This window comes from Synchiropus splendidus, chromosome 17 (assembly GCF_027744825.2).
Source record: "Synchiropus splendidus isolate RoL2022-P1 chromosome 17, RoL_Sspl_1.0, whole genome shotgun sequence".
NCBI lineage: Eukaryota > Metazoa > Chordata > Actinopteri > Syngnathiformes > Callionymidae > Synchiropus > Synchiropus splendidus.
The window spans coordinates 19112501-19137047 of record NC_071350.1 but is presented as its reverse complement, the minus strand read 5'-3'; the positions used below and the strand labels follow the sequence as shown (position 1 = coordinate 19137047).

Here is a 24547-nt window from a genome sequence, read left to right as displayed (position 1 = left end):
CCAATATCGCTGCTCAATGGCATCGCCAGCAATGAACGACGACAGAGACAGATGCAGGGTGAAGGGTTTGATTTTATTTCTGACATTCGTTCAGTAAAATATCCAAGGCAATGCCGCACCCCAGGGAACATGTCACAGACCAGGTCCAAAACACAGCAGTAGAAAAAGCCAAGATGCGGACAACAAAACATGTTTTGACTTGAAGGGTTCGGCTGAGCAGGAAGATCAGTCGAGTGAAATGTCCAACAAAAGAAGATGTGACCACTTGAAATCTGTCAATAAATGCTTACCCGTAGTCGTGTCAGCTATGGAGTTCAACATTAGCGAGTCAATTCAGAAGGACCAGATGGAGAGTCACAGCTCTCGTTCGCATGAACAAGTCACGACTGTAAATAAGGCAACATGATTTGTTTTTGTCTCCAGATTGACGGCTTTGCTGGCATTTTAGATTGAAGACAGACATCATGACGACACACTTCTCACTGGCTGAACGATAAATACTCCTTTCAGGTAAACGTTGAAATCACTGCCTTCATAAAATGATAACAAATCACAGACGAACAATATTTATACTGATAGCCAAAGCCTGCTTCACAGATACTTAATGCCATACCTGAATATTGTTGACTCCCTGCTGTCGTTTAGCTCAATCGGACAGCAACAATATTTTAGAAACACACGTTCACTTATGTGGGATTCAAACTAGGCTCCACCCATTTGTTCGCAACACTTGGACAGTATCATTAGAAAGGCATCTACTCTCCTGCCCAATTTATCGAAAGCATGTCCAGATATAGAATCAATACCAGGCCACTGTTATGTGGAATCAATAGCTGACAACAACCGAGGCAGTCATCCACCATACAACAAAATCATTTCCCAAATCATTGCTCCCAATCCTGACCTGGTGGAAGGTCAAGCGCCACAGAAAAGAAAGCAGCGACGCCTTTAAGTGCTTTGAGAGTTGAAAGAAGAAAAGGACACACTTATGATGATGACGATGAACGGTTCAGGACTCAGATCTAATGTGCAAAATACATCAATTTCTACATCCCATCTCTTTAAAAAAAACACTGAAGAGCAAGTTTGATCATACATTTCACATGTATTCATGTTCGGAACCTGCGGTCTTCAAAACTGTCCACAATAAAGTCATTCATAGTATTTCAACCTTTAATAATAGTGGTAATACTGTTTAAAGCCAAAGAGGGGGGACTCCTCCTCGCCATCAGCACCAGGCTGATCCCACTCCTACCAGTAGAGGGCACCGGAGTGATCACGTCAGCATGAGGATGCGTCATACAGACAAGAAGAAGAGCTCACAACACTGGCTAGTCTCACAGCTCGAAGCTCAGTGATCCAGTAGGTAAAGTCACAATCAAACATCCAGGAAGCTTATGGTCGAACCCAGCAGCCCATTGAAGGACCACCCCTCTTCTGGTCTCATACAGATGCTATACGCAGAAACAGTTACCTACATGACGCACAGTCGGCTGTTCCCATCTCCACAAACACATCAGAGGGTATTTGGTTGCTGAGATAAAACAGCTTTGGAGTGTAACTAGTATAAATGACAGTAGTGCAAATGCGACCCCAGAAATGTAACAAAGAAGAGCAAACCTGGAGATGCTATGTGGGAACAAGCGTCTAAATGCAAACTTCATTCTCTCCCTTTGTCGCTGCTGTGTGCACGCTTGCATGCTTTGGCTACAAAAATAAGGTTTCTCCACAAAGCACGGCTCGATTTGCTGGTAAGAACCTTCATGGAGCGACGACGGCCCATGAGATGATTCAGATGCTGGCCAGACAGAAGACAGGAAAGTGCGGACTACTGCGTAACCCCAACACAAAGTTCTGTTTGACCCCACATTCAGACGACGCAGATAGAAAATACAGGCTTCTTCTTTTCACCACGTCCTGATCAACAGTCCTCACAAATAAAAAAAGGTTTGGCGATGAGGAATAGGTTTCTACTTTTGCTGGGACCAGCCAAACAAGTGGGATTAAGATAGTGAAGCATGACACGTGAGATGATGCCGTGGACGCACCTCTTAGCACCGGGCTTCAGGTCAACTGATGACCTCCAGGAACAGTCTCTGCTAATGCGAGCTAACCGCGGTAATGATGATTGGTGAAATGTTAAGACTGTGCCGCTGTTTAATACACAACTGTCAGTCGTTGATAGTCGACCTCGACCCCTGACCTTCTCAGGGACACACCATGGCACGTACACGGGACGTACAGGGCACGTGGGAGGTATGCTGGGACTGGAATGGTCCGGTAATGCCACTGTTTCAAAGGTGTGTTGAGCCAAATGGAACACTCCAAACATGACATGCAGCTTAGTTCTTCATTCTGATTGACTGATTTCAGATTTTTCTCTTGGCTTCCACCCGAGGCAGAACATTGGCAGGAGACTTCGGATTGCGACGGTTCTAAGTGCATGCATGTGTATCAGGATGTGGCTCAGTGGCTGCATGGATGAAAACAACGTTCCTTGGATGATGGGCTCTGATGGGAGGACCTACAGACGTCTACTGGGGAGCCAAGTCCTTCTGCAAAGTTGGGTGCGGCTCAACAACAGCTCGGGGACTGAGCTGTGACGATGACGTGGACAGAGGCGATGGTGCATCTGAATTGTCAGGAGAGGAAGCAGGGGAAGACACGGATGAGAGATCAAGGGAGGAAGATGAAGAAGCCCAAACAGCCTTCTGTGAATCACATGGAGCCTGAGCAGAGTCAGATGAGCTCTCACTGCCATCCTCTCCCTCCTGCTGCCCCAAACCTTCCTCCTCGCCGGCCTTCGGTGGGGCTGCAGTTTCCTGCCCCCTGCTGGCAGCTGGGTCCTCCTGCAGTGGGGCGCTCTGATTGGCTCCTGGCGCGTCTTGGTTTGAGTTGGCTGGTGTTTGGCTTTTCAGCTGCGAGTGACACAAGGGGCACGTCTCCTGGACGTAGAGCCATTTCTTCAGACAGCCAGCGTGGAAGAAATGACTGCACGGAGTGATCACAGCGCTGGTCATGTCCTGAGGAGAAACAAATCATGACTGAGCGTCACTGCAGTCTTGCCACTTCAGAAGGTCAGTGAAGGGCAGTAACACTTCTAAAAAATAGTTTTGTAATAACGGTGTGACATACTGCATCACAGAGTGATAATAACAGAGCTATACTTGTCCATAATACCATAGTGACTAATCGATTATCATATTTTTCCTGGATAGAAGTAGGGATGCTCCTGATCAGCCGATCACAACCTGTCACTGCCGATCACATCAAATGATCAGGTGTGACAGCCAATGAAATTCACCTTTTTCAGTTGAGTCCTTTTGCCATAATAGTGGCTGCATGCTGCAAGGTTTTTCTCATTTTTGCCTCCTTAAGAGGAATATAAAAACGTGACTGAATTAAAATGATTTAAAGTTCATGTTTTCACAACATGTACACAAAAGATCTCACCATTTTGATTACAAATTCATTATCAATCCATGTGATCGGTGATGATTAGCACGCTGGCTGATCAGTATCTGTGATCGGCAGTAAAAATCCTGATCTGAGCCTCCCTAGATAGAGGTAGCCATGGCACGCGAGCTCCCTCACCTGGTAGCAAATGGCACAGATGTCGTTGTGCTGTTCCAGTTGTGCGTCGGTTGCGGTCGGGAGACTCTTGATCTTGTTGACAGCGTCTCTCCTGAGCAGGAAACTCTGCCAGCCGAGCTGTGCCCGCAGCCAGACGTTATAGTAGGAGTGGACCAGGATGATGGTGCTCCCCATCACGCTCCACTCCCCGAACACGGTCTCAGACACGCCGTAGCAAACCACGCACACGGCCACCTGAGGTGGGAGCAAACGAGTGAACCAGGGTCAGAATGTTGGCCTTCAGGAGAGCCAAGAGAGTCCGGCTCACCAGGAACTCCAGCAGTCTGTAGGTGCCATTGACACAATAGATGACTTCATCCATGTTCTCCACTGGAGCTTTCCGAAACTCCTCCACCATAAAGAGGATGTAGATCAGCAGGGTTCCCAGGACCTGACACAGTTTGACAGATACATTCAAAACCGGACGCTACATGGCCCCAGCAATGATGACATGAATGATGTTAGTGTCTGACTCTGACTCTGGGTGCGACACTTGCCTGCAGTGAGGTGAGGATGGAGGAGGAGATGATGATGAGAAGCCAGAAGTCCATGTGGAAGAACTGACAGATCATATAGGCCATGTAGGCCGGGAAGATGAGCAGGAACAGACACAGAGACACAGCTCGGAAGTGTTTCCACAGACTCCTGCAGGCACAGAGAGAAGAGCAGGAAAATAATTAGGAAAATCGCTCCCTTCTACAACATTTAAATAAAAGCCATCACAGGAGATTAAAGGCATACTTGTCTCTGGATGCGCCAAGAGCCAGAACGATGGGATCAGCTATCTCCAACATGGACTGCAGTATGGAGGCGACAACAATAAAGAGGATTATGGAGAGCAGGAACGCCCGGTGGATAACCTGCAGCTCGATAAGGCCCGTCTGGACGGCGAGGATCAGTAGGGTGATGCCCTCTGTCATCCCTCTGCATGAAAGGAATATCAACCAATTACATAAATCAGCTGAGGCAAGCACAGCAGCAGCGTCACTGACCGGTGCATGGTGTTGTCATTCATAAAGGCTCTGTAGCCCTGCAGGTAGAACTTGCAGAGGGTGAGGACTCCCAGGGCGATGAAGGAGACGGTGAAGACCAGGCCCAAGAGGGAATATGGAGTACTACAGCATTCTGCAATACTGGCAGAGAGAGAGAGGACTTTGATAAATTACTGGTGAAGATGAAACATCTGGGTGCAGCCACAAACAACCTTTCCACTGGTCCAAACCATCTGGCCCTCCTAAGTTTCCTCACTCTGACTAACTTGTCTTTTACCAGCCACTTGCAACTCTTCTTCCTGTCTGAACCACATATCACAGCAGGTCTTGCTCCTGTCCAACAGTCCTAGTGCCCCCTGCCTGTGCTCTCCACACCAATAACATTTGAGCTCTATTCACTAAATACAAGTTTCCTACTGAAGGTTCTTCATTTGTGTGAAAAGACAGGAATCGTGGTGTAAACGCTTTAAACATGTTTGTGAATGCAAGAGGCGAGCTGGGCTTGAAATACCTAGTGAGGAAGAGGAAGAGAAGCCTTTCCCGTGACGTTGGCTGGTCTCTGGTGCTAAAATAAGAGTAAATCTGCAGAGCAAACAGCAGCAGCCAGAAGCACATGAAGAGAACCGGGAGGACCAGCTGATTCCACAGAGACATTCCCAACGCAAGCAGCCCGTACACTTCAACCACCTGGAAGTGAAGGTCAGACAAAAAAGGTCATGACCCCGTCCACAATGTTGAGCAGGGAATAAGCCTGAGAGCTGAGATTTGACACTCTTGCTAACACTGGGAGCTATTTACTACGAGGTATAAAGCTTATTTAATTAGCCTAGCTTTGCTTGCAGTCAACATTTACCTGAGCCAGCTCTCTGTATGCCGTCTTTGCAAGGTTGTACGGCACCAGAAGGTTTGAAGCCAAAAAGTAAATGACCTCCAGGCCAGTGAAGATCATGGAGAACCTATTGATGAATACGATTGTTTCCAGAGGCACCAGGCACAGTCTGGCCACCAGAGGGAGGAGGTGAGCAGAGAACAACCAGATCCTCTTGGTCTGCATCACACAGGAGCAGAGCGTGCACACCACCAGCTGACCTGCAGGAGACAGGGACACACAGAGTCCAGATATATTTGTATGTGATTATCAGAAGTTGAAGGTGATACACATGACCACCAACATTCATGCAGCATACCTATGAGAGCCGTCGTGAATCTTTGCATGGACAGAGGCTCCAGATACACAGGTCCTTCGTGGCCAGACTCCAGTTCACTTCGGACGTAATCCCTTTGAAAGCCAAGTCATTTAAATTGGATTTAATAGCACAGCAACGCGAAAAAGGCTGTGATACAGTTGTTTTATTTGAAGGTGTTGATGCACAGAGCTGGGGACAGACTCCTCAACACACTTATCTTCTCACTTGCTTTAAATAGTTGTGCAGACAATGAGATTATTTTATGGATCTATATTAACAAAACTGGCTCTGTACAAGTCGTGGATCCTGCAACAAGCCAAGGCTGAGAAGTGCATTCTATTCTAGTGTGACTGCAGCAGCTAGTGTCTTTTAACTGTGCTTCTATCAAACAAGGTAAAATTGAAAATATTATATCCAACAGTTTGTTTACCTGGAGACCTGGTGACCAGCAAAGAGCAGCAGCGCCGTGAGGACATACAGATACAGTTTAACTAGATGCTGACGGGGCAGAGTGAGGAGCACCAGGCTCAGGATGTAGCCTGTAAAATAATCGCATCAACACACACAGGGAATGAAACAATTAGCAGGGTGGGGGAGGGGCACTTGGGGGACAAAATGACACTTCATATTTCAGTGGGCAACTTTTTGACACCCAAATAACAGCAGCTGCCAGTATGCTAAACCATCAGCTGAAAACACTGCAGAGAACACGTTATTTCTGTTCCCAGTTCTGGGCAACGACAGCTTTCCCCCGCGCATTCCAAAAGAACTGGGTCATCCACCATCTGCAGCCAAGTCTGGCAGGGTTTGAGTGAACACACACACACAAACACCACAATAGCATTGTCTTTTTAAGAGTAATCAGACTTTGATGGTGTATCAGCTCATTGATCCGAGCGACTCTAGCATTGGTGTCTCTTTTTGAACGTCTCCATGCTACGGGGATAAGACGGACATAGGAGCTACATAAAGCAAAGCATGTTGAAACAAGAAAGGCTTGCACTGGCTACAAAGAGGATATCAATGTTCAATCTCGCCAAAAAAAAATATTGATCATAGTCTGATGTTCAGTCCTCAGACGCTACAACTTTGAAGTGGATTCTAATAAAGAAGGAGCAAGAAGCAGTGGGCAAAGATCCTTGACTGACCGACATAGTGCAGGTACAGCGCCAGGTATTTGTACTGGAACAGCGGGTTGTTGGAGAGGCTGGAGCGCTGGATCTTCTGGAAGAAGGAGCTGACATCCCAGCGGTACAGGACATCCAGCAGCATGATGCTGGGAACGCGCAGGCACACGTTGAGCACTGCCTCCACTCGGTCCTTCAGCGCCATGGCCTCAGTTTACCTTCTGATCCGTCGGTAGAACTGACCACTACGATGTAAACAGTGCAAAGCTGCAGGGAAATAAATATCAAATTAGAAAAGCGAAGTATCAGAAAATGAGGGGTGAAAGAAGTAAACATCAGCACACACGGAATTATTACAGCAGGTCACAAAGAGGTGATGAGAGCGACGAGATCAGGCAGCATCTGTCTGGTGCTGCAGCAGTGAAGAAGGAAATCTAACCTAACACTTGCACACAACGCTCATGCAAGAACTAAACCAGCAGCAGGGGAATGCAGCCGTTAACCTCATCATCACAATTACAAGGTTTAAGCGCAGCGGTGGTTTTCCTGTCAACGTTTCTGATGTTCATGCAGTCCTCCCCGGGAACGTAAGAATGTGTATTGGCTGCCTCTCGATACAGAATTCTGCAAAAGTGACCAACTAATAGCTGAGGAACAAAGCAGACCCAAATTTAGGACAGCAAATATGGCACATGGAACGCAGCGTAACAAGAAAGCTTTGTAAAATGCACCAGTGAGCTTATTCTGGCACTGCAGTTCTAATCCTTACACCAGTCAGTCCCAAGCTTCAATTCATTTAGTCGCCTGAAACAGACTCCTGCCAACACATGGCATGTAAGGCAGCCATAAATTAACAGGGTTGTTCGGGTTGGTGTCATTTGATTAGCGCATCAACACAACCACCAGGAGTTCCATCAATTTAGAACAGTAAACCACTTCATCAGCATTAATGTGGTAATGCTGTGCAGAATCACCAGATGTCCATCAGTTCATCACATTCCCTCATTCAAGTGTCCAGAATATGCTTGGTTAACAAAGTAGCCAGCTGCTCACTGGGTGAGCCAGCCACTGAGTCAAACTAAAGGCCTGGCAAAAGCCTTTAAAGTGAGTCACTTGTCAGTATGAGATTCCAGCATCTGCTTTCATTTCAGGTACAACAAAGCCGGTATTGCTATGAACAATTTTATTGTGTCACAATAACACCTGCCTTATCAGCTTTCCTGCCAATGACATCAAATTATACCCATGTGCTCACCCTTGACATCTGTGCCAGCATTCACACCGATGCAGAACCATTTGTTTCTTCATTAAACTACATTAAAACGGCGTCTCCACAGCTTGTATTTTAATATCATTGTGGAAATTAGTGGGCAACACAGGCAGATGGGGCGTTCACAATGACTGGGATCCCTCAACACATGTGTTCCCTCGGAGATGGAAGGGTTTGACTCATGTAATCCAAACCTTTTCCGCTTTATAAGGAGTGTTGACAACTTGGACGTGACTCCATTTTTAAATCAGTGACAATGTGCAGTTCACATAGCTGAGTTTAAGGACATGTATAAGCAGGCCATAGTGTTTGCGCTCAAACACTGACCTACTTTGGGGGTGCAAACAGCTGCGAGACACAAAACGGTTACAACCAACAGCATGTTTTCACAGGTGTAAGCTCAAGTCAAATACTTTAAATATCACTCGCCATTTTTAAACAATACTCTGCTATCAGTAACAAACTAAGCTATAATACAATTTAACGCCAAAATCAGGGCTGTGTCCACAGATCCAATGAGGCCTGTGACGAGTCTGTCCTGTGGAAGGCTTACTGGTGCATTTAGATGTCACTCACTCACACATAACTCAGTTTGGGTTTATTTGATTCCCTGTGTTGATGACATACCAGGGATCTTCTTCTGCTTGGCATTCCTGGCACCGCACTGACTTGAGAGTCTCTTTCAGCACCCAAAAAGACCACCCAGCAACAAGCTTAACAAGTCATCTGAACACTTCCAATAATGTTTTGTTTTTTTGGACTTCAACTTTGTGACATCGTAAATCAGTTATGCTTATCCATCACAATTGTGCAATGACATCCACCCGGGGAGGGAGCTCATCTTCAGCCCACCCCTTCCCAGCCAAGAACCATGAGACTCAGACACACCAAACACTACCAACTCCTTGAAGTTGTCGCACAGCTGCGCACAGATTCAGCAGCCATTTTCACTTTCTCATCTACGAATAGAACTAAAGACTCTTCACCATCTATTAGGCTAAAACTCTTGTTCAGCATGTATTTTATATCCCCGCATTTGTTTCCATCGCCAGTCCAGGACTGCAGCATGACCTGTAGCAGGCCTTTCACAGCCTCAAAGGACCATAAGACACAAGGGAGCAGGCTGGATCTGAACAAGAAGGACTGACAAATGTCTGCGATCATTGTGTTCATGATGGAAAATGCACACAGACATTTCTTCCCTGTCCATCAGCAACTGGAAGAGCAATAGAAAATGTAAATGTTGCAAACATTTCACTTCACAGTCTTTTCTTGTCAGTTGATAAGTGATCTTGTTACTTCCTCTTTGTTGAGGCTTTACTTGCCTAACCAGTTTCGTGAACTAAATCATCTCCCTCGGGCCTTGTTTTGTTGGATAACATCACAAAGGATAACATCCTTTGTGACTTAAAATTGCGTAAAGACCACTTTTAAACACAAATATTCTGACAGGATTAATAAAAATAAAACACTTCATCTCTTTAACATTTCAATATTGAATTAAAAACTGTGGCTCACGCCAAAATGAAACACTATTCACTATGTTTAGACAACCACTTTAAGGTATTAGATTTCTCTGGTGGACAATATATTCTTTTCTTTATTAAATAAAACAGCACATACTCTAATTTTCACCTCACAACCCTCAATTAAGATGTTGTTGTGGAAAAGAAGCAAAAACAATTTGCACAATTACAAATGACATTGCCAAGATACATTTGAATGTATCTCAGACAAATCTGATCACAATGTGAAATGAGAGCAAACATTGGAAAACAAGAGTTCATCCACCCCTGGATCTACTTGGCACAGGAGATGTTTAAGTCATTGCACACCACTCCGGCTCAGTGAGGAAGGCTGAGACGCTCGAGAAGACACACAAACCTGACAAATAAAGGCTCAGGTGAGATTTTTCTTTCTCTTCTTCACACAACGAGTTGGAACATTCTGATCTACTTCCACTCATAAAGTAAACATTTGTTTCTGCCATGTGTTAAAAAAACACATCAGTATTCAGCTTGTAGCTTTATAACTCCCAACACTCTCTTATAGCATTTCCTTATTTTCGGTTTTACAGAGAGAATTATGCACACTGTCTAAATGTCATCAGTGGATGTGGTTGTACAGAGAGCAAACATTACTGAGAGAAAGCGGCAACAGATTCAGCAGCTTGTGTAGTTAACCAGGTTTTTACGGGCATCACCTAACCCTTCTTCGACACAACAAACCCTGCATTCCAATTCCAAAAAACATCATGACAAAAGACCAAGTCATCACAGAACAAACCCGATAATACAAATAAGATAATAGTCAGAAATGATAACAATGGAATACAGTAATAAATCAAATGCCAGCTAAAGGGATGCATAAATCATTCACCATTTCTACTGACTATGATTGGTTTTGTGTTTAAGTACTTCAGTTATAAAGTTTTACTTGGTTCCTTACAAAGTGTTGCAGTCCATCAGTAGTCAAAGGAAGGGATCATTCATTTTTCATTATTTCTAGCAGGGAATGGGTTCCAATAGCAAGTTTCTTTTCAAGAGTAAAGTGAAATCGGACCAGACTCATCACTCAGATCACTTGGTCTTTCAGTGCTCCTCCTTCCAAGGTCTTTGGGGAAAAATATATTTTTCTTTAGAAACAATAAAGAATAAAAGTCTAAAAAAAAATCGAACTTTGTTCTTTGTCCAATCGAGACAGGCGGTTGTGTGAGGGAGCAGGTACACTTCATAGAACACCAGGAAAATTACAAGTAAAAGCAATTCTTTTCAAAGTGTGCTGGAACATAGTCGCACTTCTGAACGGGCAGGCTTGTCACACCACGTTACATAACTTCCATCATACCACATTTATTAACGCCAAGCGTCGGAATATGGAATCGGTCCACAGTGACAGATTCTCTCCAATATTGCAGAGTGATGAGGAGCAGCTTCCTGCTGGACTCCAAGCCGATACCTTACATAATAGTAGATTCAACACCGGACAGTGCATCTCCTGCCAGAATCCGAGCTTACATAACAAAGTCGTCTACGGTATTTTTATCACGTAAAATCCATTAGCGGCGATCGGCGATGACAGCGCATCATCTAAATGTGCTCAGAGCGAAGCTGAAGCAAGTTCAACAATGACAGTCCGCTGCTGACGGACCGATGAGCGCTGCATCGATTGTACGCCATGAACTCTAGTAACCCCGCTGTCTCGGCGGAGGAGGAGGAAAAAAACCTTAACTGCGACACTTCTGCTAAGTATGTCGGCTTAACGGCGCAAGTGGGGTGACCTCCGTAAACACGCTCGATGGCCAAGTGTCATCACATGACGCCGTTTTGCAGTGAAAAAGGTCTAGCTGCGGTGATGATGAGCCGGCGGAGAGACACCACCGGAGGCTAGTGGGTTAGCATCGTTAGCAGCAAGAAAGTTCAAATCTTCGGTGTGAAAAATGACAATTTAGGACCAACTAACTTTGTTCAAGCGACCTGCCTAAATAACCTCGGCCCGAATGGAAGCACAGGTATTTCGAATGAGCGGCGTCAGAGCGACACCCCTCCCTTTCTAAACACACTTCGAAGTGGCTACACGGAGTAGCAACAACTAGCCAGGAAAATGACGGGAACTTACCTTGGAAGGGCGATGTCTGCACGATTCACAGCACTTTTGAGATCCTTTTCGGGTCGGATATCTGTCATTTTAACTCGGCACCGTTCGAATTAACGGTCCCGCAGGCGCCACATTCTCATAAGATGCGGCCCATCCGCTCATCTCTCCAAGTAGCCATTATCCAGCACGGATGAAGATGTGTTGCGCATGCGCACTACGTCCCAGACCCACGAAGGTGTTCGGTGAGGTTTTTTTGTGCAGTAGTTTTTGAACTGGACTGACCCCTTCAGGACTTTCACCTTAGATGACATCGCTTTATTCCGAGTCACCAAATGCTGTAAAACAAACGACGTGAGGGTGTCGTCACTAGAAAACAATGACCATGTTGATGAATGAATGGGATTTCTGAGAATTTATTATTTATTTATGAAGAGTGAGGATTCCTACTCACCACCTGGTCAATTTCTTATTGTACTATTCTGACTCCTTCAACAACATCGCACATTTGACCAAATAAGTAAAGCAATTATTCAAACAAAGTAGGAATGGACTCAGTCTGTATCTTGCCTGTATAAAATAGCAAAATGCAAAGGTGCGATGAGACTCTACGAGAAGAAATGAATGCTCTTTGTATATTTACCATTCGATGCTCAGTTTCATAGTTGGGCTGTTTATTTCGCCCATACGTGGTCAACGCCAGCACAAAATATTAACCATGAAAATAGCTTCAAAAGTTCTATCAGACCTCCTATGACAGACTTGTTTAACTCTTTAGAGTTAGAAAGAACAGCAGCTATAAAATATGCCGCATCACTGAGCAGGGTGGTTGTTATGGCAACCGAGTTCTATTACGCCACTTCCGGCCCATTTGGAATCCCAGGAAGAAGAGTGCAGCGGCTCCCTATGAATGAAACTATACCACTCAACATCGTTGATTTGACTTCATGTGGGACATTCCTTTTTGCATCTACACATCTATAAGTTAATAAAGAATCTCAGGTAATCGTTTACAGGTAGTGTATTTGTAGCGAGCTAATGCTAACAAGGTGATAGCCTCTCTGTTTACAATGCGGCGAATGTGCTAGCATTCAAAACACAGACATCTCACTGTGTCAGTAAGGATTTGCAGAATTCAGCGCTTGCTTGGTGTTTACTCAACCTAAAAACAATCCCATCGACGATGACGGCGTTTAATTGTTAGCCCGTGGGATTGTGCTGAAGCTAACATCGTGCTGATCCTCTCTTGCAGGTTTACATGTGACCGGAGCCTGGGATCCCTGCTCGTGTGAAGCCTGAACCATGTCAGTGTCCGTGATCATCAAGTGGGGCGGCCAGGAGTACTCCATCAGCTCTCTGTCGGAGGAGGACACGATCAAGGACCTGAAGCAGTCCATCAAGACCTTGACAGGAGTGCTGCCCGAGAGACAGAAACTCCTGGGACTCAAAGTCAAAGGTGAGGTGCTTGCAGACATGCGATAAGCTTTATGAGCATCGTGCCTTTATGTCCAGGTAAACCAGCTGAGGACGAGGTGAAACTGGGCTCACTGAAGCTGAAGCCTAACACCAAGATCATGATGATGGGAACCAGGGAGGAGAGCCTGGTAAGCTCAAAAAAGTCACGTGTACTTTGCCTTAAAATTCACATTAACACTTCACAATTCAAACAGTGAAACATTTTAAAGAAACTCTTTTCATTCTATCCACTGTATTTTTGTGCTGAACTTCACAGCCCTTTTCCCTTTTTCATTCCATCACTTCTGGCTCAGAGTAATCTTGAGTTGCTCATTTTTTTGCTGTCAAAGAGTGTAGTGCAGCGTTGTGTGTTACACTCTTTTTTTTGTCAGCATTTTTCGTACACATCTTCATCTGGCAAGCATCATGTCAGTTTACATGCAGTATGCAGAGCTCTGACACCAGTCGTGCGTGTGAGAGAAGCAAACTCACCTGCTGTTTTATTTACACAGCGGCAGTCCTGGAAGCATCAAAGTTTCAAAACGTGTGATTGGCTTCTGTGTCTGACAGATAGTGATGATGGATTATTCTGTTAAAAGTGGCACAGGATCAGACTCCCTGTGTATGGTTTGCCTGGTGAGAAGATCCCTTTATACATGGGTTGAGCCAGCTGTTCAGGGGCCACAAGTAATTGGCTGGCCTGGTGACAGACTGTATATTTCTAAAGTATTATGTAAAATGAAGCCCAAATATAAGTTGTACAGGGAGAGCTGGAGAAGAACCGTGAAAAACCACCGAACAAAGAGTCATGTGCTTTAGTCCAGTTGCTTCACATGCGGTTAATATTGCAGGATTAAAGGGCGGCAACGGAAAATGCACAGTACATTGGAAGAAAACATTTCACAGATGAACACGGCAAAAAGAAACAATGTTTAGTGCTGCGGTACAAAGCTAGCACGAAGAAACTACTGATTGTTGTGATGTTGAAGTTGCTCTCTTTTGTTTACTTCCTCTGTAGGAAGATGTGCTGGCTCCGCCTCCTGAGAATGATGATGTCATCAATGATTTTGACATCGAGGAGGAGGTCATCGAAGTGGAGAACAGGTAGGATTTTAATTCGCAGGCAAAGCTGTGTTTGGCTAACGCTTGCCAAACAACATTTTCTCCAGGGAGGAGAACCTGGCGAAAATCGCCCGCAGAGTCAAAGACTATAAGGTGGAGGAGCTCAACCCTCCCAGAGAAGGCAAGAGGCTTTTAGTGCTGGATGTGGACTACACACTGTTCGGTAAGAGACGCTGAGTCAGAACTGGAATATCAGAGAGTCTCATGGAGGCCAGTCGCCAGACTTTATTGAAATTATATTTGCAAAATCATCACAAAGTAATTGTACTTCAACCTCTAATCAGTGTGTTGTTATGCACTCACTCACCCGAACTAGTTTATCTATGAACACAAGTTTTAAAAGCCTGTCTGATCAGTTATTGTGTTTGATGTGAACAGTTGGGGCTGTTTAGCTGAGGCACCAATGGAGTGATGCTTTTTTTCATTACAGATCACAAGTCATGTGCCGAGACAGGTTTGGAGTTGATGCGGCCGTATCTTCACGAGTTCCTGACGTCAGCCTACGAGGACTATGACATTGTGATCTGGTGTATGTATGGCCTCACACCCTCCGCTCCCCTTCACCTTCTGAACCCTCACGCTTGTCCTTTCTTTCAGCTGCCACAAGCATGAAGTGGATCGATGCTAAAATGAAGGTGAGCTTCACACGGCGTTGTCATACCTCTGCTGTGAGGGGGCGGTGCTGATGTGGTGGGTGTGTCTCTGCGTCAACGCAGGAACTGGGAGTGACGGACAACCCCAACTACAAGATAACGTTCATGCTGGACAGTGCAGCCATGATCACCGTCCACACCCCGAAACGAGGGGTTGTCGAGGTTAGTGAGTTGTTGTTGCCATGACACTGCGGTTTTACCACCCGCATCGTTGAAGCATCAAAGATTTGAGAATAAACTGTAAAAGCTGCGCCTAAGCGAGCCACAGTTACTCTTCCTTCAAAGAGGTTTAGTCATTTAAAGTTGTCAACGCTAGCATAGTCTGGTCTGAAGCCACCATCATGTTCCAGGTCAAGCCCCTGGGTGTGATATGGGGGAAGTACGAGGAGTTTTACAGCAGGAAAAACACCATCATGTTCGACGACATCGGCCGGAACTTCCTCATGAACCCACAGAACGGACTGAAGGTAACAACCTCATGGTCAGGGTCATGGGCTCGAGGCTCACTGTTGCGTGTCAATCAGATCCGGCCCTTCATGAAGGCGCACCTGAACAGAGAGAAGGACCGGGAACTGTACAAACTGGCTCAGTACCTGAAGGAGATCGCCAAGCTTGAAGACTTCACTGGACTAAACCACAAACACTGGGAGAGGTGGGAAGCTGGCTTTGTTCTCTTCAAACTGACACACACTCATTGCTGCTGGGCATTAAAATACTGGTGGTTTTGAGATGACATGTTCACTCATCCACCCGCTTCAGAGGCTGCTGTTATTCTCCCTGATTCCTCCTTTTCCTCCTTGACCAGTCCAGCTCTGGTTTCATGGTGTTTGAGTAGAGAAGACAGACAGATAAGCAGGTCAGACCCAGACTGCGACCAAGTCTCTCCCGAGACAGAACCTGTCGGAGAAAACTCATTTCAGCCACTTGGGTCCGGGATCACGGTTTTTTTTCGGTCGTGACCCACAGGTTATGACCATAGGTGAAGGTCGAGATGAAGGTGATCAGTAAATAGAGAGCTTTGCCTTTTGGCTCAGCTCTCTCTTACACACAACAGTGCGGTAGCGCAACTGCAAAACCGCCCCTGTAACTACTGCACCAGTAATTATTTAGTGTTTTTTTTATTCTGCTTCATTTGCATTTGACAGTATATGTTATTATATTTTATATACATTATATTTTTCTGACTCAAATGGAAGAGGTGGCTCAAACTCCTTGGTTGGTGCTCTGATATACTGATGTTCCGTTTGCTCCTGAGCTGGCAGTGAAATGAAAGCTGTGTTTTCAGGTTCCTCTCTAAACGACAGCAGCACCACTGATAGGACTCACCCGCTCCGTCGTCCGGACGCTTGGATCCAGCCGGGACTTCCTCACGTCTAAAAGTGAAAAACAAGGCCTTCGATATCAACATTCAAGCAAAAACCTGAGGACTGCGATCCTGTTTTCTACACGCCGTTACACGTCCCTTTGTGTTTGTTAGGATTTTATTTCAGCTTCTAGAACTGACAGAAGAAGTGCAGCGAGGTGATCGGCTCAGGCTGACCAGGCTTCGAGTCATGTTGGAAATATGGCAGCTTTGGTCGTCGTAGTTTCACACATCCTAAATATGCAACACTCTCAGACGCTGGGACATTGATACCAAGCTGCTGCCCAACAATCCCTCTGAAACCTAAAGACCGGCAGATGATTTTCAATATCATATCAAGTATTTATTTCATCTGGTTTTGATGAAAAATATCTGGAAACATTTCCTGTCCTTTTCTAAGCAATGGAAAGCTGATGGTTTTGATTTTATGCCGAGCTCATCAATTCTGGAAACCTGTTTGTTGTCGACTGCCTGGCGACATGCATTTGTGTTTACATCTTTTTAAATTATGGATGATGTAAGGGGAAGTGCGGGGGACCCCGAACGCACCACAGTAGTAAACCGGAGCACTCATGAGGATGTTGCCACTTCCTGTTTTCTGGTACCTCCATTTCTCGTGTTAGCGTTTGTTCCCCTCAGAATGTGGTTGTACATATGACAATAAACCCTCTTTTGTACTTGATGTGGTTCACTTTTCCTTGTTGCGCCTGAATCCACCTTCAAAGCCAGGGTTGTGGTCGTGGGGGCAGCAGACTCAGCAGGGAGTTACTGTTTATGAAGTGTGTATTACAGAAAACACGAGCAACATGTGATTGAAATAATTTAATTCCACCAAGAAGTAACACGCGATTATGTTGACTGCAACTCTCTTCAAGCCTCGTCCTGCTGGGGGCGACGCTAGCATGTCTTCATCATGTTTTCAGGAACCCTGTAGACAGACCGGTTCACCAGGATGAGTAACGGACCATCTGGAGGAAGAGTGGGGCACCTACATGCACTGGCTCCAGTGGCTCCACGGTCCACTGGTGAACTTGTCCCGAGCTCGCACACAGAAGACGTAGCCATTGGATTCCACGTCCACCTTGAACTGCCTCTCATCCGTGATGCCCTCCTGCAGGAACACAACGACATTTAGTCAGAAGTGATCCAAGCCTCTCCACATGTCCCTCTGGCAAGTCTCACAGAGCTTGAGTCCCCTTGGTTCTCACCAGTATGTGTCCATCCCAGGAGCAGGGTTGATCCTCGTCCACCACCTTCACCTCGAACTCCAGGCTGTAGAAGCTGCAGGGCTGGGCCCAGGTGTCTGGAAGGTCCCAGCTGAACACCGACTCCTCACTGGAGCGAAGATTCTGGAGTTTGTCTGGTCTCACTGAAGAAGATCAGGACGGCATTAGAGTTTTATTAAGGCTTCATTGTTAAGATGCACTCATGTACTCTGAGACAGTGACAGACCGATGTCCCTCAAGAAGAACTGCTTGGAGTACTCCTCCAGTCGGGCATGGTTCCTCATGCAGACAGTGATGGAGATGTGATGCTGCTCCTCACTGTGTGGGCAGCTGCTGTCCTGGCAGTGGACTCCAGATCCGTCCACCAGCAGCGTGCAGGGAATGGCTGTCCCGTTGCTGGACGGAGGACACAGAGTCTTGAGCGACATTCTTTGATGCTCAAGCTCTGGTTAGTGTGGGACCCCTACCGTTGGACTTTGACCTGGAGGACCGAAGCGCCGGACCGTAACCGCGTTCTTTTCCATTTGCAGTGGAAGGCGCCGTTGTAGTTGGGAGCAGAACAGTGGATTGGTCCTGTCGAGACAAGCACAGTCATGCTCTGGTTCCGGCTCATCACTGCCAAGCTTCAGCTCCTCATGTGCACACACAAACTCTTCCTCCTCCTTCATTCTTTATCTGAGCCATGATCAGATGAATCTCACCTCCAGTCGGGGGCTTCTCCAAGATGACATGTTGATTGTCTGAGTCCAGTTTGACCAGGACCAGCGTGTGGTTGAGGACCCGTCTGTCCGACCCGGAGTGACAGGTGTAATTTCCTCCACCCATCTCCTCCACCACGACGCTGACGCTGTTTCCCCGCAGAGCTGGCTTCTGTTCCTTCCCTGCCACAACACAAATCCTGTTCAATCTCCCACAAAGTTTCCTAGAACCTGAGGACCTGGACAGTCAGCGATTCCAAGTTCAGTACCATCCTTCTTCCAGAACACAGCTTGGTCCTGGTAACTCTGGCCACAGGTGAGGGGGACATGGACCTTGGTGTTACGGTCGTAGGGGACTTGAACATACACCACTGGATCCGCACAAAACAGAGACTCTGTTAAATTCATATGAAGGCGGAGGTGGGATATACACCCCTGATGAGTCACCCACCGTTGTCCATCAGGATCTCCACACGGTCCTGGTTGGGCAGCAAGGAGGTGAAGCAGGGTGAAGCCCACAGAGACAGCAAGATGAAGAGAAGCATCTGAAGAGACGTGAGGTCAGTTGATCGGCTCAGAAACATCTATATATATATATTACATGTAATAACATAACATAAACAAAAATAAAAATAGCAAAAAAAGTTTTTTATGCCATTTTAATTTTCCAGTTGCATTACTTTTTTTTCATCCAATATTTTTATTTGTTTTAAATATATTTGCTTATTGATTCAGCACAATACAGTGTCACATACACATATTACAATGAAGTCAATGTTTGAATCATGCTTTTGATCTTAAAAATGTTTTAAAAGAAATATCTGTGAAGAATACTCTCCTTATTGCTCATAAAGACGGCTGTAATCTATCAAATCATTAAAATAGGGCATGCTGGATGTAAAGTAGAATATTAAAAACAGAAATACACTCAATACTGGTAATTATATAATATATATAGTAGAAAGAAATTAAGAAGAAAAAGAAAATCGGTGTTTTTTGGAATTGTGTGTAAGAGAGATTATTGTTGTTAAGATTATTTAATCTTATTCCACTGAATATTCCAAAGGTTTTTTAAATTCTGAAGAGATTCTTTTAAAAAAAACCAATGCCTCCCGTGCCACTAACAACAAGTAACAAGTAACAAGATCAGCTCTTACCTTGGACAAGGATGTTCTGACTGCTGCTGCTGAGTTTGACTGAATTCATTTGGCCTTTCTCCTCATGCTTATATACCAGAGAGAGGCCACAGAAAAAATCCAAAGAGGAAGTTCCTCCCGTGCACATGCGGGTGTGTGCGCGAGCATGCGCGTGATCATCAAAGAGCACAGGTGTGGCTCTGTGTGAGTGTGCAAAAGTGAATTGACGTCTGATGACACTGACCACACAGGAGGATGTGGAGGAGACAGAAACCTCCAGTGAAGACCTGGAAAATGGAAATCTTCATGACAATGTGTCTGTGGTCTGCTGTTCCGCACGAGACAGAACAATAGATCCAGAGATGATGTCAGCACGGGAGTCTGAAATTGAGCGCTGCTCAGGCCAGAGAGACTTTTGGTGATGACCTCATCAACCAGCACAGCGCGGGGGTCACTGGACGACCATTGAAGTGATGACCTGGGCTGAATTTCCCCACTGTGGGAAGAATAAAGGCCATCCATCTATCATAACTCTATCTATCTATCATTTAGCTACAGTATCTATCTCTCTATCATTTATCGATGTATCTATCTAGCCATCTTTCTATTACATTTTCAGCCCTTCCCAAAAGAGGATAAAGCCCGAACTAAAAAGTGTCGTGGACATCAGTTCCCATCCAGATGAGTTGGGTGAGGTTGGGGTGATTCAGGTGCAGAAGTGAGACTGCTCCTGCCGTCAGCCATTTCAACACACAAGTGGCGGCATGAGAAATCTGCGACATGTAATTTGGGAATCACTTTATTTGAGAAAATGCCTTTATACTGAAAACGTTCATGGAAAATGGTTCTTCCTCTATTTATTATTTCATTTATGGCCCAAACACTGGCACTTCTCAGGTTCCTGGCTGTCACTGGGAGGAAAACACAGATCCAGAGTCTCTCAATAATTGAAACTCTTGCTTCAGACCAGGGAACAGTGAGGTTCCGCGGGACACTTGTGAGGGCCAAAATCAAATTATCATGTAGAAATTTTCTTTTAAGAATTTTCTTTTCTGCTAATTATCTTTTTTTTTTACTAATTATTCTCACATTAAATCATCTGAATATCACTTAAAAGTGTTACCCTTTCAGTCTGTTGTCCATTAAAAAGAAATGTTTTTCCAAAGTTTTCTAGATTTACTTTCAGCATCTTTAAACGAATGTAAAATGAAAAGCATGTACAATATAGTTCTCCATACAGTACACTTATTTCTTAATGGTTTCCCATCTAAGTAATCGCTTTCTTCTTCTGTCAGCGCAAAACGGTAGAAAAACATGGCTTGAATCGATCAAACGCGTTTTTCTCCGAGCTAGCCCGGGTCGCACACTGATGACGACACCGGCGGGCGCTCACCGAGCCTGGCACGCGGGCTCGTTGCATGACGCAGTCACGCTGCAAAAACCACAGGAAATTCACCCGCTCCACCTGCGGCCGGATTCTGAGGGATTTCCGGAGAGGCGACGGGTTTGCCGAGGAACGGGTCCGACCCCCCGGTTCGTCAGTAACGCTGCTGTGGTGACAGGTGACGTTCCAGCGCTGGTTCGCTTCCAGGTGACGTACTTTTCACGCAGTTGGTAGTTCAGGCAAGTCCGACCTGCATCACGGGAAATTCTTGGCTCGAGAGAAGTGAAGGGATTTAACTAGCAGGAAGTAGATCGATCAAATGAGGAAGCAGCAGCTGGAGTGAGTGGAAAGTCCTGCAGTCAGTGAATGCAACACTACATGTCTGTCATTCTTGTTGTCGTCAGTCATAATCCAGTTCACATCGCTTTTTTGGTGAAGTGAAAGGGCGCACTTTGTGCTTTGTTTTTTTTTTTTTTCACGAATAATTGAGGAATCACCTGTTTATTCCGGCTTTTGAATAAGCTGTAGAGTCATTGCCAAAGCTATTAGTGACGTTCCCAGATATGAATAACATTGACTAAAACAAGCCAGCGACAGTTTCAACAACATTCTTAAGAATAACCTCACAATCTCCAAACCATAACATTGTAATCATTATTGGCACTCATGTGCTGATAGTCTTCCTTCAAGTTGCACTTAGAACACTATGATTAATCGCAAGTTAATTCGGCCTTGGTGCGATTAATGGGCCTTTTTTTAAATTTAAAACTATGATTTGTTTGACTGAGAATTTGTGATTTTCACAAGTGACAATGTGCTGCTATGCTAAATGTATGCGAAATTGAATTGTTGTACATTGTCTATGAAACAATGCGTAAAAAAAAAAAGGTTTCATCCACTTAAAAGACAAATTCCAAATCAAAAATTTTTTTTTGCAGAATGAATATAGTTTTTGAAGATTCTCCAAAAGAAAAAAAACCCTTCTATGAACTAAAATACAAAACGGAGGGACCAGCATAATTCAAAAGAGTGGTGAAGATGAACACCAGCTCCTCCGAGACTGAGCCATGGTTGAGCACGAAAACCTTCCCGAACCTCGGTCACGGGCTTTTTGGCAGGAATGGCTTTTCTCTGACTGGTTGAGAGGTCACCAGGGAGACACTCGGAGTAGAGTTTTCTGTGTAATGTTCAGCCTGGGCTTCCTCAGCTGTGACAAGAAGGGGCGAGAGACTGGCCTGCAGCTGGGTAAAACCAGTTTTAAAATCATGAACATAAACGCCAGGAACAGAAACCAAAATCAATTTAATCCAAAAGACATTTTAATCAAAATAAGCAACTGTTTTGGATACTTTTTGTAACTTTTTGTAAAGTGTTTTTGTGTCTTGATGAGATATTGTCACTCGCTCAGCTGCGCACGCACACACACGCGCACACACACACACACGGCTGGTCGATATGATGAATGAGTGAAGCAGAGTGAAATAAAGCATCTATAATCAGCATCTCCTGACTGTAACTTGGATTGTGTCCAGCTGTCCAGCATCTCATCACGTGCTTGCATACATTGATCTGCAGAATTATCGTGTAACTACCGACACGCTCCCCTACGACTCCAGTAGGTGACCCGGAGATAGAAAACACAAACGCCACCAGGGTCACCCAAAAACCTTTGAAGCTGCAGTTTGTGTCGTTTGGTTTCCATAGGAACAGTTAAAAAGACTTTAGAAAGGTTAAAATCCCACTGTCTCCCCCCCGTGTGAGGGCTCAGTTCTCCACAGGTGTGGGCTCCAGCTGCAGTCCAGTGTCTCCTTCCACGCTGAGCGGCTCAAACTGGTCCGGCGTGTGTCCCGGCGAGCAGGGTTCTGGTGGCGGCGGCTGACTGAGAATGACCTGCACCACGTAGTCTCTCGAGATGTTGAGTTGGTCCAAACGCAGTCTGTCAGTCAGCGGCCGGCCTGAGAAGAACCAGCGCTGGGTCGCGGAGGCCACGCCCTCCTGATTCTGAAGCCGCCGCTTCATCATCCCCACAGTGTCTGTCGAGCGGACCGCCAGTCGGAGGTCGCGACCTGTGGAGAGCCGGAGGCGCAGCTGGAACTCCCCTCCGGAGCCGGGGTCCCCGCCGCTGCCTGCCGAGGGGTCAGCGGCCCCGGAGTCCGGGTCTGAGCCGTCCGGGTCGTCGGAGCGCTCCTCGATCATGTTGATGGGAGGAGACAGGCAGTAGACGGGGAGCTGGTACCGGTTCCCCAGTTCATCGTAACATTCAGTCAGAGCTCCTGAAGGAGAGACACAGACAGGACAGCATCATGTCACACCCGCCTCACGGTCAGCTGAGGCTGTTGTACTTCAGAGCGTGGCCACGGAGGGACAGAATAGACTTTACAAAAGGTCTGAGTTTTCTCACTAAGAAGGGTTGAGGAAACTGGAATTTTCCACGTTACGACCGCAAACACCGTTGAGGAAGCAACATGACAGCACGGTCATTGTTGCAGCTGAAGTTAGGAGCAGAACAAGACATGAGGTCGCGCTCAAGAAGCATTGTTATCTGAACTGAAATGTCAACAAGCTCCCAAAGACGGTGTCGCCTGCAGGGGAAGTGAACTCAATAATAACTCAATAACTCAACCATCACAATGATTGGATTATTGATCAAATGTAAAGTCAGTCAAATGAAAGAATGTCGAGCAAAATGTGTTAACATCTACATTAGAGTTGAATGAAATTCAAACATTCCACAACATAAAAAAACCTCAAAGAGAAACCATTTAATCATAAAAAAGTGAAAAATGTGAACCCCCCAAAATGTAGCAATAAATAATTATAATGTAATAACACAATTAAAAAAAATAAAATCTAACTGTAAAATATAAATATAAAATGGCAGAAGATTGACACCTAAATAAATAACTTCTTAATAGATACAAAAGAATCAACTTAAAGAACTGAACTGATCTAAATGAAGGAAAGAATTGAAAAGAAAAAACCCTCTCTGCGTTGGAAGAGTCTAATTCAACTGTAAGCTTCAGTGTCATCAGCATTGCTCCTTGCTAATTGTTCCCAGGCGACGGAGAAACCACAGCGTGTGGAATTTTCAATAAAACTTCAGTATAAAACCCCTTAATGGTGGGAAAACAAACGTCTAAAGAGGAACATTTAGCTTCCAGGAAGACAACAGAAAATGCTGGGTCGTACAGGAGAGGGCGGAGACGTCCCGCCATGGGTTTGTGACTAAAGTGTGGAGCGGAGTCTCGGGTTCGGACCGGCAGTTCCTTCTCATGACAGCGACCCACAGACGCGGGGGGTTAGATTTAGCTTGACGGGCCGGTGTGGATGACAAAAGGGAACAAACACAAGCTCCGCCTTTGACGTTTTCTTCAGAAGTGTTTTCCGAATCCAGAGCAGCTTTGTGCCGAACCAGCACACCTCCAACGCTCGGACAAAAAGACCGCGGGGTCACTTGCCTTTCTTTCCTGCTACCTGCCACCGTTCATGAATAAACAAACCATTGTGTCACGTTCCACACGTAACCTGGTACGCAGGAGACAACGCTGAGGCGGCGAAGGATGGTGGACCAAGACCTTAAGTTATTTAGCAAGTTCTAGCAAAGAAGCTATTTAGCATCACTCAGCTGAGAAGCTCTATGGCATTGGTAAAGTAATAAGCTACTTAGCACTGTTAAGCTAAGACGCTACTCGGCACAGTTAAGCTAC

The 24547-nt window shown here is 45.5% G+C and overlaps 5 protein-coding genes across 7 annotated transcripts in view; 2 read left to right on the top strand and 3 right to left on the bottom strand.

Moving 5' to 3' along the window:
• Positions 1-54: 54 nt before the first annotated feature.
• On the bottom strand, positions 55-12571 carry LOC128748340 (RING finger protein 145-like). Of its 2 annotated transcripts, XM_053847016.1 has the most exons (13): positions 12447-12571; positions 11828-12141; positions 6961-7206; positions 6243-6351; positions 5813-5904; positions 5479-5714; positions 5137-5312; positions 4626-4766; positions 4375-4557; positions 4131-4278; positions 3902-4024; positions 3595-3828; positions 55-3023 (listed from the first exon to the last, which is right to left on the bottom strand). In XM_053847016.1, exons 3-13 carry the CDS (start codon positions 7142-7144, stop codon positions 2535-2537), a joined length of 2115 nt encoding a protein of 704 aa, XP_053702991.1. In that variant the 5' UTR covers positions 7145-7206; positions 11828-12141; positions 12447-12571; the 3' UTR covers positions 55-2534. The 2 variants fall into 2 exon arrangements, with proteins under 2 accessions (XP_053702991.1, XP_053702992.1); XM_053847017.1 differs by lacking the exons at positions 11828-12141; positions 12447-12571 and adding an exon at positions 10658-11765.
• A 77-nt stretch (positions 12572-12648) lies between these two features.
• Positions 12649-17068, top strand: ublcp1 (ubiquitin-like domain containing CTD phosphatase 1). The gene is made up of 11 exons (XM_053847019.1): positions 12649-12805; positions 13056-13259; positions 13316-13407; positions 14277-14362; positions 14428-14543; positions 14811-14909; positions 14978-15015; positions 15097-15195; positions 15384-15500; positions 15558-15685; positions 16319-17068. The coding sequence occupies exons 2-11, from the start codon at positions 13106-13108 to the stop codon at positions 16347-16349; spliced, it is 960 nt and encodes a 319-aa protein (XP_053702994.1). The 5' UTR covers positions 12649-12805; positions 13056-13105; the 3' UTR covers positions 16350-17068.
• A 148-nt stretch (positions 17069-17216) lies between these two features.
• Positions 17217-19615, bottom strand: il12bb (interleukin 12B, b). Its single transcript, XM_053847018.1, has 9 exons — positions 19478-19615; positions 18772-18865; positions 18590-18691; positions 18324-18503; positions 18090-18195; positions 17849-18018; positions 17605-17765; positions 17389-17507; positions 17217-17324 (listed from the first exon to the last, which is right to left on the bottom strand). Exons 2-9 carry the CDS (start codon positions 18863-18865, stop codon positions 17294-17296), a joined length of 963 nt encoding a protein of 320 aa, XP_053702993.1. The 5' UTR covers positions 19478-19615; the 3' UTR covers positions 17217-17293.
• A 1287-nt stretch (positions 19616-20902) lies between these two features.
• Positions 20903-24547, top strand: part of LOC128748128 (actin-binding LIM protein 3-like) — a 47971-nt gene continuing 44326 nt past the window's right edge. Inside the window, exon 1 of the mRNA XM_053846545.1 lies at positions 20903-21047. The gene's annotated coding sequence lies outside the window, so the exon portion shown is untranslated. The remainder of the gene's footprint in view (positions 21048-24547) is intronic.
• ubtd2 (ubiquitin domain containing 2) overlaps positions 22125-24547 on the bottom strand; it is a 4524-nt gene continuing 2101 nt past the window's right edge. Inside the window, exon 3 of one of the 2 annotated variants that reach the window (XM_053846552.1) lies at positions 22125-23113. In XM_053846552.1, coding sequence (XP_053702527.1) covers positions 22605-23113 — 509 coding nt within the window. In that variant the 3' untranslated portion in view covers positions 22125-22604. The remainder of the gene's footprint in view (positions 23114-24547) is intronic. The other variant, XM_053846551.1, reaches the window with a different exon arrangement.